At 40.2% G+C, this 19,437-nt stretch overlaps 2 protein-coding genes across 3 annotated transcripts; both read right to left on the reverse strand.

The window, feature by feature from the left end:
• Nucleotides 1-3,752: 3,752 nt before the first annotated feature.
• Nucleotides 3,753-4,892, reverse strand: LOC109199353 (uncharacterized). Its single transcript, XM_025899259.1, has one exon. The coding sequence runs from the start codon at nt 4,710-4,712 to the stop codon at nt 3,930-3,932; it is 783 nt and encodes a 260-aa protein (XP_025755044.1). The 5' UTR covers nt 4,713-4,892; the 3' UTR covers nt 3,753-3,929.
• Nucleotides 4,893-9,997: 5,105 nt separating this feature from the next.
• On the reverse strand, nt 9,998-16,880 carry LOC109199359 (uncharacterized). Of its 2 annotated transcripts, none has more exons than XM_019354679.2 (12): nt 16,232-16,759; nt 15,655-15,791; nt 15,200-15,414; nt 14,692-14,747; nt 14,544-14,609; nt 14,285-14,350; nt 13,215-13,302; nt 12,888-13,102; nt 12,502-12,769; nt 12,204-12,358; nt 11,752-11,990; nt 9,998-10,810 (listed from the first exon to the last, which is right to left on the reverse strand). In XM_019354679.2, the coding sequence occupies exons 1-12, from the start codon at nt 16,435-16,437 to the stop codon at nt 10,560-10,562; spliced, it is 1,962 nt and encodes a 653-aa protein (XP_019210224.1). In that variant the 5' UTR covers nt 16,438-16,759; the 3' UTR covers nt 9,998-10,559. The 2 variants fall into 2 exon arrangements, with proteins under 2 accessions (XP_019210224.1, XP_025755005.1); XM_025899220.1 differs by lacking the exon at nt 16,232-16,759 and adding an exon at nt 16,775-16,880 and having other exon boundaries at nt 9,999-10,810.
• Nucleotides 16,881-19,437: the final 2,557 nt, after the last annotated feature.

Below are 19,437 nucleotides of genomic sequence, written 5' to 3' on the forward strand. Positions count from 1 at the left end.
CAGACCCGTGATGGATACATAATAAAATATAAACTAATATACTATTGTATATTAGTAGTAGTGTATTGTAATATACTATTGCTGTTATAAAAAAGGACAAACAATACAATGATAACATTAATAATGACATACTATTAATAGGAAGAGGCACCTCAGTCAGTTATGATGTGAGGTGGAAGATTATTAAAAGTAGTCTGATTCAAGCTTAAGGTTTGCTCAAACTCAGTACAATGATGATATATGAGATGAAGAAAATAAGGAATTAACTACACTAATCAGGTGCATAGAGACACTTGACCTGCTTGTAAACCTGTCATCTTAGATGAGACTTCGTTAGGATGAAGAGCAAACCTATACTAACAACTAATGAGAAGCTGAATTAAATATGTGGACACTACCAAGCTAATGAGGAGCGGTGACGCGCATGGAGATGCTGGTTTTGCTCACTACAATTGTAGTTAGAGTTTGAATTCATTACTGTGGATGTACAGTGAGTGACCTCTATATATCTTGAAAAGCATGTCTGAAATATTCGTATGAAAGCATATTTTGAGTGATTCTAACTGTGTGAATGCTGTGAGAAGTAGTTTTTGAGTGATTTGTACAAAAATAATAAAACATAAGTAATAATAACACTACAAAGGTTCATAGTGGAGTGAGTGAACAAGTGGAATTTTTGAGAGAAAAGGCAGTGTGTGTGATGATACCTGATGTCTGAAAGGGCTCTATTCAGGAGTGTGAGCGTGACATAAAGGTGTTGGTTTTAGATCAAGATTTAGCAGAATTAAAGAGGGTTTATAGACTATGAATACAAAGAGAAACAAAAGAGTTCGATTAGTCTGCAGAAACAGGAAATATGTATATAAATGTATATGTGTGCCTGTGGTGTGTCACGACAGCCCACAGAGAGAAACAGAACTCTATGAATAGACTCTATGAATAGAATGAATAGACAACACATACTCAAATTGTTATATGTGAAATTATTTTTGGAAAGGGTCAGAAGAGATCATTTGAACCTAGAACTCAGTGATATGATGCATGAATTAAACCTTATGGCAATAAACACTTGCAATGAAGAAAGCAGCTTACACTCAATTAATATGAACGCAAAGCCTTAGGCCATAGGCAATTTGTTTTATTTTTGTTTGTTTGCTTAGTAAGTACACCGAATGCGATAGACGCGACCAGAGCATCAGGTTTACATGTAAAGTCAATGGAGAAGCGTGAAGACGCGAGATTGCGGGTCCTGCGAAAATTCAGAAGCAGATTTGCGTCGCGAAAATGCGTCAAACGCGCGAGTAAAAATGCACGCGTCAGTTTTTGTGTTGCATTTTGTGCATTCGCGCATATCGCGTCTACCACTCGAGTTGGAAAAATCTGAACTCCAGCGTCAGTTCGCGCCGCAACAGCCAATCAGGAGCCTGGTGACGTGGCTCTAACCTAGGTCAAAGGGGCAGGTCCAGCCAAAGCCCTTCATTCTTCATTCTTCATTCAATATGGAGGAAAGGCTCATAAGGCTCATAAGTGCAGTGGCTAACCACCCGGAGCTGTACGATGCCAGCTGCTATTTCTACCGAGACAGGAATAAAAAGGACCTAGCTTGGAGGCACATAAGTGAGGTAAGTTCATTCATTCCTCTTTTGAATTTTCAGACTGACCCGATGAAGCCGCGCAAAAGCTAGCAAGCCCGCCTACTGTCCAGCTATTGTCCCACTGATGTACAAATACCTTTCCGCTAACAAGATAATGTGTTTATTCAGAGGACATCTGCAGGAGAAAGTGGAAGAGCCTCAGGGACACATATAACAAGGAGAAGAGGACAGAGAAGGAGAAGAGGAGTGGGTCTGCAGCAGGATCGGGGAGGAGATGGAAGTTCCTCGCGGTCATGGGGTTTCTGGACCCCTTCCTCACCCTGCGGGAGACAAGTGGCAATATGGTGCGGATCGTGGAGAACTTCCCCCCCCCGAGGACCAGGTACAGCCCGGAGAGGCAGCAGGGGAGTCCCAGTCAGAAGGTATGTTTACAATGAATTAATGTAGGCAATTAATTTATGCGTGTTGTCATATAGGAATATATTTTGTTTATTAATAAACAGTATACAGTGGTCCCGCTGTTCACCCGTCACTGCCTCGCTTTTTCGCTGATTTTTTATTGCACTGTACAGCTTTCAACAATGCGCATTGCATTCTGCAGCCTGATTGACAAATCTCCTCCGTGTCGTGTCTCCTGCGCTTGCCAAATTTATCATGTTTGGTTTTGATAACCATCACGTCCAATAGAAAAAACAGCACAAAAACTCCCATAACTATGACCCTCATTCGGAAATACACACCTGCGCCGGGAGGGAAAAAGGCGCACGAAAGTAGCGCGCAGACGGAGAAAACACGCGGCATAATAATACTTTTACTTTTTAAAATCTACAAAGGTTTGCACTTTGAGAATCAACTTGTGAGAACTGTGACTACTGTTCGTGTGTGTGGAAAGAAGTGTATAAAGTGCGTGGCGAGGGGCTAGTTATTCTGAGAACCCCTGCTGCAATAAATGAGGGATCACTGTATATAATTTCTCTATGACTATTGTTTTCAACCTGTTAACATTTAATATTGTCTTGACAGAACAAACTGATTCTGCAGCAGAGCCATCCCCTGTTGCTTCTCCTTGCTCCCCAGTCCCTGGTCCCTCCACTCCTGCTGCTGCACCCACAGGTATGTACAGCAAGCACTGATAGCTTTTTACTCGCTTGGATTCCCTTGTGATTACCTTTACTAAATATCTACAACCAATCTGTTTATATCCTGGTTTTTTTTCAATGTTGAAAATGAAAATCAATTATCAGCCTTCTCATTACTTTGTGTTGTTTTGTGCTGTGTTTTACAGGCCCACAGAGGAGGACAGCTCCGAGGCGGACGAGGGACGGGTCCCAGGACGGTCCATCGGCGGTGGAGCTGGCCATCCTGGAGTCTCTGAAGAGGCCACGCCAGTCTCCAACGGAGCGTTTCCTCCTCAGCCTTGTTCCTGCTCTGGAGAGCATGCCGCCTCAGACGCGAGAATTCGTTAAATTTCAAATTTATAAATTAGTTTTTGAAAACGGCACAGCTGTGTTAAATTTGGAAACATTGGACCCTAGCGATCAGTAGTTTTCTGATGAGGCAGCAGCTCTCCAGGGCAGAAACAATGTTGTTATTTTTCTCCTCCTTCTCCCTGAGGCTCTTCCACTCCAACCTGGGTCCTTTTTATTCCTGTCTCTCTGTAAATAGGTATATTTTATATATTTATGTTTAATGTTTTTGTTAGTGAATTTTAAAATTTCTTCCAATAAATATTTGTAATGACTAATGTCTCTGTTCTACTACACAGCAAATGCACCCGACTTGACACATGTAGAATTTATTTCATATTATACTAATGACAAAATATACTAATACAGTGGAGTGCAAAAGTTTGGGCAACCTTGTTAAAAGTCATAATTTTCCTGTATAAATCGTTGGTTGTTACAATAAAAAAAGTCAGTTAAATATATCATATAGGAAACACACAGTGATATTTGAGAAGTGAAATGAAGTTTACTGGATTTACAAAAAGTGTGCAATAATTGTTTAAACAAAATCAAGCAGGTGCATAAATTTGGGCACCACAAAAAAAGAAATGAAATAAATATTCAGTGTATATCAATGTGTGTGTCTCCTATATGATATATGTAACTGACATTTTTTATTGTAACAGCGATTTATACAGGAAAATAATGACTATTAATAAGGTTGCCCAAACTTTTGCATCCTACTGTATATAGGAACATAGTGAAGACCAATTATTGAAGAGAATAAAGAGAGGTTAGTTTATTAAGAAAATTTTAAAAAGGCAGGAACACTCTTTAGAGGTTTGTGGGTGGCTCTTAAAAGAGCCGTTGTGGGGAAGTCACTCGGACTTCAAACAGGATATTCTTTTGGCTGCCAAGACACAGCTCCCTCCGCCAAGAAGTGGGCCATGAATTTCTCCCTCACCAGGACAGCCTCTCTGGAGGAGTTGTTTGCTGCTACACGACCCAGGCCTTGCAACGGCTCCACCACAGCAGGTGCCACACCCCTCACAGCAGGTGCACTTCTCTCGTCTAAACAGTGCAGAAAATTGTGGAGAACACACGTTGCCTTCACACACTTCTCCGCAATTTCAGGACGGAGCTCCATGGAACACCAATACAACCTCCACTGTGAGGAGAGGATACCGAAGGCACACTCCACTATCATCCGGGCCCTGGAAAGGCGATAGTTAAAGATCCTCTTCTCTAATGGGAGGAGGCGTCCAGGGAAAGGCCTCATGAGCTCCCGCCGCTGCGGGAACGCTTCATCAGCCACAAAGACATGGGGCTGGGCTCCACGGTGTTCTCCACCAGGTAGAGGCTGGTCAGGAGGCAGATGGAGAGTCCCAGCCCGAAGAGCCTGACCAAAGGTGGAGTTGGCCAGAATACCACCGTCGCTGGTCCTCCCATACCCCCCAATATCAATAACGCGGAAGCGATACCCTGCATCCACAACCGCAAGGAGAACAATGGAAAAAGTTCCCTTGTAGTTGTGGAACATGGATCTTGAGTTGGGGGGTGCCTTCGTCTGGATGTGCTTCCCATCCAGAGCTCCACAGCAGAGAGGAAAGTTCCAGCGCTCCTGGAATCCCTCTGCGATGGACCGCCAGTCTCCAGGTGAAGGCACAGCCATGAAGTCATCCACTAGACAGTCCCAAATGGCTGTCGCTACCTGGGGGATGATCTGGCTCACCGTGGACACACCAACTCTAAAACTGAACGCGATGGTCCTAAAGGAGTCCCTGGTGACAAGGAACCTGGACAAAATTGTTTAAAATTAGTATTATGTGTACTGCAGTTACAAAATACATTATTCAAATTTCAAAATACTTTTGTGATGTCAGATTTAAATTACAAAACATAAATCTTACATAAAAAATTTTGTAATTATAAGGATAATTACATAATATATATTAGATATAATATAAAACAGTCAGTTGTGTTTTGTTTTAACTTTACCATACCATAATTTGATTGGTAGCAACTTTTACTACTACAGTGTGCCAATCACTCATAATTCCTAGACATGTCAATCAGGTAGGAATGAAGTAAGACATTAATAGAAATAAAGAGTTGTATGTTGACATGTAGCCCTTTCCTTGCTTAAATCATTGTTAATATTTTTGAAAAATTAACCTGTGATAAGACAGCATATCAAGATAGAATATGCTAGATAGAACCATATAACTAAAGATGAACCAAACTGTTCACAATTTTATCTAGCTCTCAGTTTTGGTGACCCCTGTTATAGAGTCTGACAGCTGCGGGGATTATAGACAAATATTTAACTATACCAGAATTAAACCAGGTCTAAATTTAAAAAAAAAAAAGAAAAAAAAAAGGAGTGAGTATCACTACAAAGATTACCCACAGTGGTCCTCATACCACATATGACACCACAGCCATGCTATCATTGCAAACACTGATAACAGCATAAATCGAATTAAATTGGGACTTGATGAGATCTTTTGAGTATCACTAGAAATATTATAAACAGTCGTCTCCATACCACAGTTTGCTATCAGTAAACACCGACAGCATTCACTGATAGCATACCACATCCATGTTAGCAGTGTATAAACGATAGTTTAGCATATAGTAGCACAGGTAACAATAAAGGACTACCGTATTAAACACTTTTACTAACCGCAGGCAGATGGACAGGCGCTCTGCAGGTGGGATTGAGCGCCTGTAGTTGGTGTCTAGGCGGGCGATGCTTGGACCGACGCGGGACAGCAGGTCCTCAAACTGAGGGAGGGAAAGACGGTGATACCGCTGAAAGCCGCCGTCATCCAGGCGCAGCTCCTGGAGCAAATGGTGAAACTCACCAAACTGCTCACGCCTCTGGAGGACCTGATGGACCCAGGTACGGCGAGAACGCCGCTGCTCTGCTCTCCACAGTAAATATAGAAGGGAGACAGTGGGCGTTTATCAATATGCGTACTTGTGCGTACTTGCGTTCTCGTGTACTCGTGATACGTCATCAGTCGGAGACCAAGTACTGTTCCAATTCGAAGTACGCATCACGCCGAGAACGCGAAAAAGTCCCGGATGTGTCCTCGATCCGCCCATTTTATCGAGCATGCATCGATGTAGACTTGGGACAGCTATATATCCCAGAATGCATTTCGTCCAAAACTCAACAGCGGACTCCCGGCACATCGCCCCCCCCCCCGCTCGCGGACTTGTCACTACTCAGGTTAAAGAAACCCCAGCAGCTGTCTATAGTATTGAGTGTCCACTACAATAGAAATAAAAGCGTTCTAACATCTCACCTGCTTGTTTTTATTAAGGTATGTACACGTATGTACATGTACACTACTTTTATTAATAAAGGTTTCACTACTGAGGTTAAAAATGATATATAAGTCACTTAGATCACTTCTACATGTTAATGTTTGGTTTATTTCAGTGTTTTATTTGTTCCTGAGTAAATCGGTTTGGCTGTGATTGAAGTTAAGCTTCATAACATGTTACTCACAGTTACATTAGGAGGGGACGGCAGTAAAAACTCCGGACCTGTGACATCATCACGTACGCAGGTGTTCCGACTGTACAAATCACGAGTCCGTGCTCGCGTACTTGAGAATTGAGAAACGGCCGACGAGTCCGTGCTCGCGTTCTCGGCAGGTATGGCAAGCCATCAGTGCCATAAATCGCCACTTTTCTAACCCGTTTGATTAAGAAACGGCGTAAAAAACGCCGTTTAATTTTTCAAAACGCCGAAAAAAACGGCGTTCTGTTTCGACAGACGCCGTTTTTTCCGACTCTCACATGGCGCCCTGAACGCACCATCCGAGTGACGTAAAAAGCGGCGTTCAAAGACACACGGAAACGCCGTTTTTTACGCCACTCGGCAGGAAACGCCGTTCAAAGAGGCATAAAAACGGCGTTTTTTACGGCGTTCTGTGCCAGCTGTAACGGCGTTTAAAACGGCGTTTTATTGAAATTATGCAGGGCACTCCCCATGGTTCCCTCTTCCAATTACTTTCAACTCACTTCACCCAATCAAAGAAGAGGAAGTGCAGACCACACTAATGCATCACCGATTCACCTTGCTGCTAAGTGATTGCCTATTCAGTACCAGTGCTTGTCACAGTATTGACTTGTATTATAATCCCACTATGCATTTTGATGTGTTTAAAGCATGATCAAGCAAACAAACGACAGAATACTTTTTAATGAAACCTTAACTGTGTTACCTGTTATGGCAGCTAACAGGTAATGAGCAGAGCTAGCTCTCGTATTTGGACACTCGGCGCATGGCTCCTTTGTTTACATTAGGGATCAGCTGTTAGCGCTGCGCCCTGCAGCGGCGCTACCGGCAGACAGACCCTACGTCCCCAGTGAGGGAAGAGACGGGGGTGATGTCTCCCGAGAAGGACACCTTACACACCATCTCTCCTTCCTGTAATCACTGTAAATGTGAGATCGCTCCCTGATATGATCGAGGAGCTAATGACGCTAACCCGGTCACAGTGGCAGTACCCCGACACTGCCCGGTACTCCCTCTGTGAGTAGGCTGCCCGGCTTCCAGCTGCTGCGGGCGGACAAGACGAGAGACAGCGGTGAGAGGAAAGGAGAGGGGCTGGCAGTGTTTGTTAAAGACAGTTGTGGTATCCCTGGGCACATCGCTGTGAAAGAACAACTCTGCAACACAGACATTGAGCTATTAGCCGTTAGCATCCGTGGAGGCAGCCTGTGACACTCTCTGGTCCGCAGACTGCAAACGCAATCTCCGAGAGCTCTTCTTCTAATATCAGGGGACTTTCATCATGTCTCGCTGGACTCCACACTGCCCACCTTCACCCAGTATGTGACCTGCCTCACCGTAGGCAATAAAACATTGTACTTAATGTATGCCAATGAAAAAGTGGCATACAGTTCATCACCTCTCCCTGCCCAGGGAAGATCTGATCGTAACCTAGTGCGCCTTCTCCCTGTGCGCAGCCCTTAGTGTGCAGGGATGGTCCGCGGAGGGCATATAAATAAATAATAAAAGCAAATAAATGACAGTATGCTTTTTCTGTAACAAACGGAGACCTTTTATCAAAATACCGTTTTACTCAGTTTAAAGTAATACCACTGTATAATAGCCTTAAATTGTAATGGCACCCCCTGCCCTCCATCCAGGACCTGCATCTTTCAAGAACCAGGAAACAGGCATGGAAAATCATCAGACCCCTCACATCCTGGACATAGACTTATTGACCCACTGCCCTCTGGTAGACAATATAGAAGCCCGCAAACCAGGACCACCTGACACAGGAACATTTTCTTTCCCCTCGCCATCTCCCTCCTAAGTGGTTGAACTGTCACACTGCTAGACTGCAACTGCACTCTTTGGTATTAACTTCTGTAAACCTGTAATTTCTGTATAAAAGAATTAGATTGTGTATTATATTGTTAGTTTATACACCTGTGTGCATGTGTATTTATGTATGTCCATACACATAGATGGATTGTGTTTTACATTTTTGTACTTGAGAGACGCCCTCAATTGGAACCTAATTCCTTGTATGTGTTTGCGCATATACTTTGCCAATTAATGCGATTCTGATTACGAGGTATTTCCCTCTGGATGGCACACACGAGTAAATTAAGTAGAAAAAATGTCATGTGTATAGCCTCTTTTAAAATTGTTTTTGGAAACCACAAGAAGAGAAATATGTGGCATTCCCTTATGTCATTTTACATCTTCACTGTCAGTAGACAGTTGTGAACATATTTTGATGTGGCTTTTTTCCCTTAACTCAATAGACCTGGCAGACATTCTACAAAGATAACTCTCTTCCTCTGCTTCAAGCTCTTTGGTTTAAGCAGCTAAAGGGGAGTTAATTTTCTTCTTCCGACTTAGTGCATTGAAGGTATCTTGAAGTTAGTCACTTCAAATCTCACCTTTTCCCCTTATTTTTCAGAGATTACAAGTTCATGTGTGACATTTATTAAAACCACCCTGTAGCTAAAATTAAAAACAAACACTGTAGAAGCACTGGTGGCTGTGTCCTTTGTGCACACACATTAGGGAAAATGAAAAACATTCATTTTTAGAGTGTTTGATCTATAAACATGTACCACTGTGTAATCCCGTTTTTGGATGAACTGAGGTTTAAAAATATAGGCTATAAAGCGACTGTTCATTTCAGCGATATTGGTTCCTTATCAGCAGAGTCAGACAGCATGAATATGATGAGGCTTGTAGAGATGACAGTAGGCAAGCAGACAAGTTTCTTGAGGTTGGGCTGAATGAACCTAGAACACAGGGAGAAACCTAAACAAGCAGAAGGAACTGTAGCTAAATATATTGTCATGTACAGCCAAATGACTGTAATAAAGTAGGTAAGCCGTGACCATAGAAAAAGCAAAGCAATCACTGGATTGACTGTCCGAATTGCTACACACTTTTTAAGCATCGTTCACCAACTGAGTCTAACAAATCATTTTCTTTACTTTGATAATTACAGTTATGTATAAAATATGATTTTAATACCAGTGTTCATTATCTTGATGTTATTTTTTGCAAAAAACACTAGCTTTACAGCCATCATCTCTTACATAATTCTACCACATTTACATAATTCACTACAAAGTTTATGTCAAACTATATAAATGTAAAATTAGGCAGAAGTCTTAAATGTTTCCATAGAACTCCCCCTCGAACAATTTAACAAAAATGATATCACGGTCAGCACTGACACAATGTTCAGAGTCCTCAAATTGATTTTTAACCAGGTTATAGTCAAAGGCCAGGTGCCAATCTCAGAGTTAACACCAAAGTTTAAAGTCAGTTTGTTAAAACTGCTTTGTTCTCGAAAGCAGTAACATTAATTCATAACTTTTAAGTGTGAGTTGAGCTGATTCTTGAGTTCTTGGTTTGCGAACAGATGAGGGTAAATTCATTGAACCATTTACCTGGACTTAAGCACATAATTGTACTACATAGCCCTCGTCAATGGAACCTAATGCCAGTATTTGACAGTAACAGGTAAGCCTCAACTTTAATTTGTAAACAGACAAGACACCATGAGAACTGACACTACAATCTTTTATTTTACAAAAGTCAGTGTCTTTTAGTTCAAAGTTTGTTTGGCATCTATTGTACATCTTGAAAAACAATAAAGAAATTTAAAAAAAAAAAAAAAAAAAAACCCCACACTCTATGCAGTGTACTATAATTGAACATAAACAACAATCTTTCTAGATGAATTGTCATTTGAACTATTTCCTGGAAACTTTCTGAACACCACTTATTTTGCATGGCTTGATGCATGCATACCCCAGTTGTCTTAACTGGACTATAAATATAACTATATACACAATGAACAGTCATTTGTAAAAACAATTTTAAAATGTTTAATCTTTAAGAAGCCTGAGTGCCAGGAGCAATCCCCTTTAAGATCCCACTTAAGAACACAACAACTTCATCCCAAAAGCCCACAGGTTTTAACCCCAGCTTCCCAGCATCAGTTCATGTATGCAGCTACACCTTTCCAAATCCCAGGGATCCTTTTAATGCATCGTTCATAAGATCTTTAAATTGATCTTCATCTGCAACACCTCTTGGGAGATACAGGGATAAGCTGCACGTTGATGCGTATGGGATGCGCCGCATCCCTGACTCCTGATCGTAAAAGTCTATGTTGCAGGACTGTGGGAACCCCAGTGGTGGAAGCAAGTCAGCCCCAGTTATAAAGACCAGCAGCTCCTCAAACGTGTGGTCCACCTCTTGCTCTGTTAAAATACATACAACTGTTAAATAAGGTGCAATGTGTAGATTTATAATCAGACTGCATAGTAGAGCAGTTAAGTTAATGACTATTTTGGAGTCAAAAACAGGTTGTTAGGCAAACCCAATATTGCAAAGCATTGTATTAAAAATAAATAAATACTCAAAGCAATCCTGCCCTCCTAAGACAGGAAATTAATTTTGGTCCTCCGAGTCAGACCTATATGTCAAGGACTGTTTTTGCAATGTGTATGTTTGTTTTGTTTTTTTTAAGTTATTCATTCTGTCCTTGCAAGAGTACATTGGCTTTCTAGTGATGTCACATTTGCGTGGGTGTTGTCATTGCACCACTCGATTACCCTAGGACACTAATATACAGGAGGTTTCGTTATAGTCAATGGAATACCTGAAGCTTCAATTTAGGCAGTGCATCTAATTAACAAATGACCGTTGTCTCAAAGAGACAGAATAACACAATTTGAAAGGTGAGACCTGTCTTAAACACTGCAAACACACTTCCTTAATCTCAGATGTGCTAATACAGTGGAATCATAAATTTTACTAATTTAAATACAAATATTTTAGTGTTAAGAGAAGTTTGTGGTCATGTAATAAAATTAGTGTTAACAGAAATCACAATGAAAATCAAATTACATCCTATCAGTCTCAACAACCAAGATCTGGTAGAAATGACAGAAGAAATAATCTTCCAAAATATTTGTAGGTCGTTTCCTTTAAAATAACTTACCTAAAAGGTAAAATAATCAAAAACTTCCCCATATGCTGTAAGAATGTGTGGATTTTGCAAAGTTCAAAGGTTTCATTGCACCCAAGTGTTGTTTAGATTTAGTTGTCTGTATTTTGTATTGTGGACACTGTATTTAACATGAGATGCCTGAAGCAATTCAAACAGAACCAAGACATGTGTTGTATTCTATGTACTCACCCTGAATGGCCATAAGCCACCATTCCCACTGAAAGATGGTGGCTTCCTCTTCTTCACGTCTGTTACTTCCAGCTGGACTCCATCCAATGGTGAAGAGATCCTGGAAGCTGTTCCTTGTAAGTTTATTTCCTGCATTTGTAAATACAGGAAGGAACTGCTTCCAGCATCTCTTCACCATTTGCCAGAACTGACCACACGAGTCCATACCGGCAACAAACTGTTGAATCATGCTGGCAACCCTGTTGACCACAGATTGTACTCTCAATTCATACCACATAGCAAAACAGTCAAACAAAACAGAAAAAGGCTTGTTTTGTCAATTTCAACACTACCTTAACTGCAATATCAATTCAGCAGATTGATTTGTTTAAGTGTTAACTATTAGGGGGAACACAATGGGAAGACGAGCACTGACCAGCAAACTACTTTGTAATTTTCTAACAAATTCTCACCTGTGAAACGCAAAATGAGATACAATCTCGCCCCTTATCCTCTTAACATCAAGTAGTGTGGCAGTGTAGATGTCAGGGATACCACAGCCTGCAATCCAGTCCCCAAGGTGACTTTTCAAGTCTGCCAGGTCTTCTGGGGTGCTGCAGTTGGAAACCTTGAAAATCAGGCAGCTCCATAAATACATACGTTTGAAGCATTCACTAGTTGACTTACATTTTGAGACATTCAACTGATGAGTCAAGCTATGCATTGTGTTTCACTGAATTTAATTACACCTCAGCATGTACACAGCTTTACCTTTTCTATGTTCTGTTTAATGTCTTCGTCCATGAAGACCTCGACATCAAAGTCATCAAGAGATGTCTTCTGGCCACACATCATACAGAACAGGTGTCTATTGATACACCGTGGCCCTGGCCCATTGTGTGCTATCGACCAAGCAATCAGTTTACCAGCCGTATAAAACTTGTTGCTCGACAGCAACTGCTGGCTATAACTGAACAGCAGACTGCCAGGCTTCCCCTCAAAAATCCCTAGGGAATTCTGAGTTTCGACCATAAGTAAGCTGCAGGAAAAGGTAGAAAAAAAAATTGAGTCAAATTGTGATTTCATCTTTGCAATAACAACAAAAAACACATTCACACATTCTATTATTGTGTGGGAGAGATGGGACTTTTGCTTACCGAAAAAATTCCCGCCTTGGGCCTCCATAATCATCGGCCATTTCACCAACGAATTCAATGTTTGGCAATTTATGCCAGGCAAAATATGACTTCGAAAGTGCCATGCAGGCACTATGTAGGATTTTCCTTCGTCGGGCTATTACTGTACAATAATTGCTGGTGTCAAGATGCGTTTCCTGGAAATCTTTCAGGACAGTAGCAAGGTCCATCTCATCCTGAAGGAGGGGGGTGGGAGAGAGAGAGAGAGCGAGAGAGAGAGAGCGAGAGCGGTCACGACTACATAAAAACATCCACAGCAGTTCTGGCGGTGTTGTTCATGACACATACATGTGAATCATTTTGTTCAGGGGAAGCCAGGACAGCCTCATCCAGGTCTGATACTTCTGACTCTGCAGAGTCGATGTAAAACTCTTCCCTAAACAGAACACAAATGCATTTGATTTTTTAATATCATGTATACATATTGAAATGTATTGACTCATCTGATAATGTGAAATCAGATTCTTTTACTGTACAGATACAGCCACTTAAAATGGCCACGTGGTCCTTGATTACATGTGTTGGAGCATTTGTATTTTAACAAATTTCAAAATATTAAAATGTAAAGTTTTGTTAGTTTACTTCTATTTTGGGGTTAATTAATTTTTTATTTGTAGGTTAATACTCACTTCATCGTTTTGTTGTTTATCTTGTCAAGTCAGCCAGGAAGAACTTCAGGGCCATTTTTGATAAATTAAGAGACTGGTATAGGACCAGCATGCACTGGGATAGGCCAATGGTTTTGTGTGTTTTTTTTGTTTTGTTTTTAAATTTGAGACAAGCAGCATGAAGCAACAAAAATAGATCTTGTTATTGGTTTACAAACTGGATCAATAAACTATACAATGCAACTTTCAAGTTTGGACAGTGCAGTTTTGCCTGCGTACAAAAGATTATCACAGGGCAGCAGTGTCTTCTGTATATTTTTTGTTAGATGTTTTGGGAAACATAAGGAACTGCCACTACAGTGTCCATTTATGGAATTACACTGAAATTTGTAAACACAGAACTGTTTACTGGGAATACTTTGGGTGATCTGTAGTTCCAAGTGTCTGAATGGTCAGGCTGACTAAAGTGTTATCGATGCATTGTCAGCAATTAAAAATGCCAATATCACGACATCAACAAATCTCAAAAATGTGAAAAGGCAAAACAAACAAAATGAGGCAATTAAACCATTGGTCTATAGTCAGAGTACATAAATGTACTCCGTTCAATACATGCAACCTTTAAATTTTTAATTTTTGCTGGTCTCACCCCGTTATATTGTACTTATAAAACACACACCATAGGTAAATAGACAATAAGTTACAGTTTACACTTCAGTTTTGGCATGTTATTCATCAACTACCACTTGCCTGTTAACCTCTGGTTCCTGGAGACCAGGCCTACTAGAATTAGCTGTATGGTTTTCATGCAGACCACTGCAAAGGAATAGCAGTAATATTTAATAACAGGAACAGGACCCCAACGCAGATATTTCTTGATCTAGACTACACAAAATGATCCAAGTTATAATAATGAGAATTAGTTTGTACAACAGTTTTACCAAAAAATAAAATTTGTGCAATATTTTAAGATTAAAATTCCAACTCATAAACAAACAGTGCCATTTACCTGATAACCTCTGGCTCCTGTACATTGTGCCTGCCATGGTCAGGTGTCTCTGTGTCATGCAGCACACTGCAATATGGTAAATATTGATGAGGAGAGGGTGTAATGCATTTATAGTGCTACAGTCCAAAGGCAGTGGTCAAACACTTACATTGCCATTTCAGACTGCACCACTTCACCAGTTGAGTCGTCATTGGCTTCTGTAATCTAAAACAGTATTAAAATATAAATGAAACTGAACAACAAATGAAAAAAAGAAAGGTTAAGGACATTACAAAAGAATGAAAAACCCAGAACACCAAAACCCAGGAAACTGGGATTACAATAACAAAATGAAAAAATATAAATCTTTACACACAATTGTTTTATGAAAGATGCACATCAGCCCATAAACAACAAAAAACCGTTAGACCACAGTTCAAGCTTGCTCTACTGCATTTCTGTTATTAACAGTGACTCAACTGACGGGGCACTATGCCATCTGGCATAGTGATCAGATGAATGTCTTAAATCCTTTGGGGAAATCACAGCATTTACTATTCTGAGCAGTGACATGTTAAAGATGGCTTATACAATATTAGGGTGACTGGAGAGCCACTGAGTTACAGTAATAGTGACAATTATGCCACATCAGCCACCCCAGTGGAACATTTGAATACCTTTGGACGGATATAAAGATTGGAGCGACCCAGTAGGTTTCTTGCTCTAATTTCTTGGGGCGTCTCCTCTTCAAGAGGAAGAATGAGCCGCTGTCCGTTCACTTTGCATAGATCGAACTGCAAAGGTATGTCTGCAATATTGTCCCGTAGTGCCTGCCTGAATTCAGCGGCATTTAGGTTTACAGGAACGACCACCCGAGTAGCAGGAGTGGCATCTGTAAACAAATTTAAACCAAGTTAGCTGGTAATGTTATTTAGAACTTTCCCTAAAAACAGAAAAGGGTAAATTGTCACATTGTAGTGTCTCCACATCAATTTATTGGTGCAAGGAAATAAAGATTACAAAGGTGCTAAATCTCTAATGCCAAATTCTACAATTTGTAAACAAATGACACCATGATGCAATTTTTTTGAAAACCATCACTCCAAATAATTAATCTTAAAATAGAGATTACCCCTATGAGATCGGTAGTGGGTCAGTGTCGGATTCCTTAGTACTGACACCTTAAACGTTAACTGGCGATGTCTGGTTCTCCCGCCTCTTGGCCTGCGCACTGGTCCACCCCCGTGCTGTTGGCGGAAAACTCCAAAGCTATCATTAGACCATGAGATAAGTTAAGTCACAAACTAATATGACACAGAGACCCCCCCCCAACAAAACAAAACAAAACACCACACACTCCGAGTAAGGCATGAATGTTCAACATATCGGTGTTTATTGCATGCATTTTCCGATTGTCTGGCAAATTAAATGCTCCCAGAAAACGTGGGATATGCTACATTTATAAACTAAAATCCTTATGCATAAATGCATATAAGAGGGATTAAAATGACTGTCATTTGAAATCGTCAACCTAGGAGAGACTTTTATGATTACAGAATTTGTTAAATGCTGTGGATTGAATTGTAACAGATAATTAGTAAACGAGCAATTTATTATTTAAAAACGTAAGGTTTTTTTTTTTGGCAAGAACAAAAAAGGCGCAAAGCTAGAAGCTTGCCAATATAGTAACCACCACCAAAGCGTTTCACCTTTGTAGAAGAGAAGTCCCCTCTTCACCGTCATCTTGATTCAGTAGCCGGTTAAATTGGGCATTCATTCTGTCTCTGATATCATTGACTCTCCGTCGAAACGCAGCGGTACGTTCAGACATGATTGTCCATAAAAAGTCCGCCAAAAGGCTGGGCAGATATATATAGCATCCCGAAAATTCAAAGTACGGCGGGAGAAGGTACATTGTTCGTGATTGGATCGGCAAGACTGAACTTTTTTTTTTAATCCACCCCTTAACACAACCTGTGATCCGAATTTGTGGTAACCAATCACAGTCAACCTCATATTTGTGTTGTCTCAATCAAGCTATGTGCGACAAACTACATTCAAGTGAATGGATGCGAAATCTCTGCACCAACAAAAAAACACCACATTTGACTGCAAGTACCCTAGTTAATCTCAATTACTGTTTGACTTTGCTACCTAAAAGCTAAGCCATGATTCTGAAACATTACTTTGTCCTTTTAAGCGCATGTTACATGTTAGCTTTGTAGTAAGTGAAAAAAAAAAGTCATGCTAACCTTGGTCCGTTAGGAATGTTGCCAACATGCCATTTTAGGCGAGGCATGTTAATAAAGTCTTTAATATGTTACTTCATTTGGCCACTTTATATTATTGAAAATACGGTTTTATCACACTTGTTACATTAGCCGGATTAGGCTACATTGTACTGCACTGTAGGGACTTTGTAATAATGTTGATTTAATGTTGTTTTTGTCATTGATATTTGATCTATTTGTAGTTGACCAGGTGACAACAACTACGTTGAAAAACAACAACCAACGTCTATTTATAGATGACCAGAGATCAAAGCTGCGATCATCCAAAGAGCCTCTTTCAGTGGTAAATCCCTACAGGTCACCATAAAAAAAAAGCCATTGATTTGTAGTTGAGCGTTAAGTTACTGAGCGGGTATAAAGTACCGGAGAAAATAGATTGGTGTTCTTTTGTTATCACTGATTTATGGTCTAGTTACAGTTCAACAGCTTTAATAAAATCATGTCTACTTGCAATGTATGTATAGTTGACCGGGAAATTAAAGCAGCGATCACTTGGACTATTCCTAGCACCCCCTCACAGTGGTACATCCCTTCAGGTAACCATTCACAAGTCTTGTACAGTAGAGCGGGACATTACAGTTACTCTCAGCGGAATTCACTGGAGAAGGCATAAGTTCATGCACTGCACTGGCCTGCACCACGATTATAAGGTAAGAATGAATTTAATTCTATTCGTTATTTCCAGTACAGTAATAGATTCGTTAAGTTTCGGACAAAATGTAGGAGCCCGAAATTGTATCTACTTTCATCTTACAGTCCGGCAACAAAGAACACATTTTCGTTTTATACTTTTGTTATATTCAGTTACAGAGCTAGCCTAACGCTTCGAGGGTTTCTTTAGCCTTGCCGTCGCCTCGGCCACCATTGACCCAGACTGTCGCTCTGTGGTTGCTTTTTGCATAGTACTAAAAAAAAGCAAATCTGTGATATATGGTAGGTAAACGTAAAGGTAACTGTATAAATGTGTTCAATGACTTTGTTACTTTTGATGATTGGAGAGCACCCGCTTCAATTTGCACATGAAAACTTTAGACTCAGTTCGATTGCTCACGCGGCATGCCCACGTGACTTTACGTCGCATGCTCACCGGAAAAATCAATGCGCAATTACGTGGCTCTAATGATGGTGAGGTTGTACGTAGGTGCTGCATATAATACAGTATGTTCAGTGGGAGAAACTTAGTCATTTAACTCTACAGCCGAGTAATTATCCCAAGAGCCTTTTTCTAGTAAGCGGGATTAACAGACTGTCAAACCATGAAGTCATAGTGCAACACCAAGTTGCAATTTCAGTAAACTCATCTGAATTAGATCGTGACAGATGTTCCGAATTTTCAGCTTTTGATGTCCACCCTGATAAGCACGCATGTGCCTTTTTAAACGCATGTATAGTTGTATCTACAATACCAGGATTTAGTAATACAGTGGTGTATACAAAGAGCCACATGAGACTGTTAAGCTATCATTAAACCCGACACTGCAGACTGAAAGACAAACTCCATGAACTGAAAACTGACCTTAAATATGAGTGCAGCAAATCCGCAGTGAAGCGAGATAATAATATTGATTTTTTTTTTTTAAAGTTCCAAGAATCCAAAACTAATGTACAGGAAGCCACAAGGTAGACAAACAAAGTGTACAACTTGAAACAGAACAACAGAGTGAAAAGCTGGGGGCTTAAATACTTGCGCAAGTTGATTAGGGAGAGAGGACGCAGCTGGGAGAAACAAGACACAGGTGAATTGAATCAAACAAGTATGACCAGTGGAAGCAAAAGCAAGTGCACAAAAGACTAGACGTCAACAATATAAAGTACTAGTAACCAACTAAAGATAGGACACAGAAATGCAGACTTTGCACTAGGAACACAGAATGGCAGCCTCAAAGAGTAAAGAAATGAATAAACAACAGTATATGCAGAAAATAAAAAATAAAGTTAAAAGACAGCGTGGTTTTCAAGAACCCAGAGTACGATACAAAAATGTCATTTTATTCAAGTGAACAAAACAATGTAGACCATGTTCATTTTTTTAATAAGTTGGAAAAAAAATAAAAACTAATGACAGCATTTAAAATAAACAAAGATGAATAACATAGATGGGAACATTTGAAAATGGAATTGTAACGTTATCAAAACTGATTTTTCAGATATGCAGAGTAGAAGATGTGGAGATTCAAATTTTTAACTTGGGTGTGTATTTGAAATATGAAAATATTGGTTGACATCGTTGACATACTGTTATTAAAGATAGGAATATGTATGAAGAGTAGATTCAAAAGCTGTATTAACAGAACTATAACCTGTTAGAATCTGACATTTATTTCAGATGTATTCTGTAACTGTTCACAGTCTCAATACTGTGACAGAGTGTTTCCAAAAGTGCTCAGTCACAATTTTCAGAAGACTAACATGGAATTTTTGATTTATTTAAATATATAAACCTGTTGAAAGTAATAATTTAAATTTTTGTCTTTGTAGGATCACAGTAATGTATAGATTTCTAATACAGTCCAAGTTTGTCCACGAAAAAACACCAGCAAGCAGGGTATGTCCTACAACAGGGGTGTCCAAACTTTTTTCGCTGAGGGCCACATACATAAAAATATAGGAGGGGCTGGGCCACT

Source organism: Oreochromis niloticus, linkage group LG15, assembly GCF_001858045.2.
Source record: "Oreochromis niloticus isolate F11D_XX linkage group LG15, O_niloticus_UMD_NMBU, whole genome shotgun sequence".
NCBI classification, from domain to species: Eukaryota; Metazoa; Chordata; class Actinopteri; order Cichliformes; family Cichlidae; genus Oreochromis; species Oreochromis niloticus.

Bases quoted from the DNA above. Each gene is read 5' to 3' on its own strand.
- LOC109199359 (XM_019354679.2), bottom strand. From the start codon at position 16,437: ATGTACCTTCTCCCGCCGTACTTTGAATTTTCGGGATGCTATATATAT. The intron at 15,415-15,654 runs GTAATCTCTATT...ATTTGTTTACAG, and splicing joins CCACTACCGATCTCATAGGG to ATGCCACTCCTGCTACTCGG. The intron at 14,351-14,543 runs GTAAATGGCACT...ATTCCTTTGCAG, and splicing joins CAGGAGCCAGAGGTTATCAG to TGGTCTGCATGAAAACCATA.
- LOC109199353 (XM_025899259.1), bottom strand. From the start codon at position 4,712: ATGGCTGTGCCTTCACCTGGAGACTGGCGGTCCATCGCAGAGGGATTC.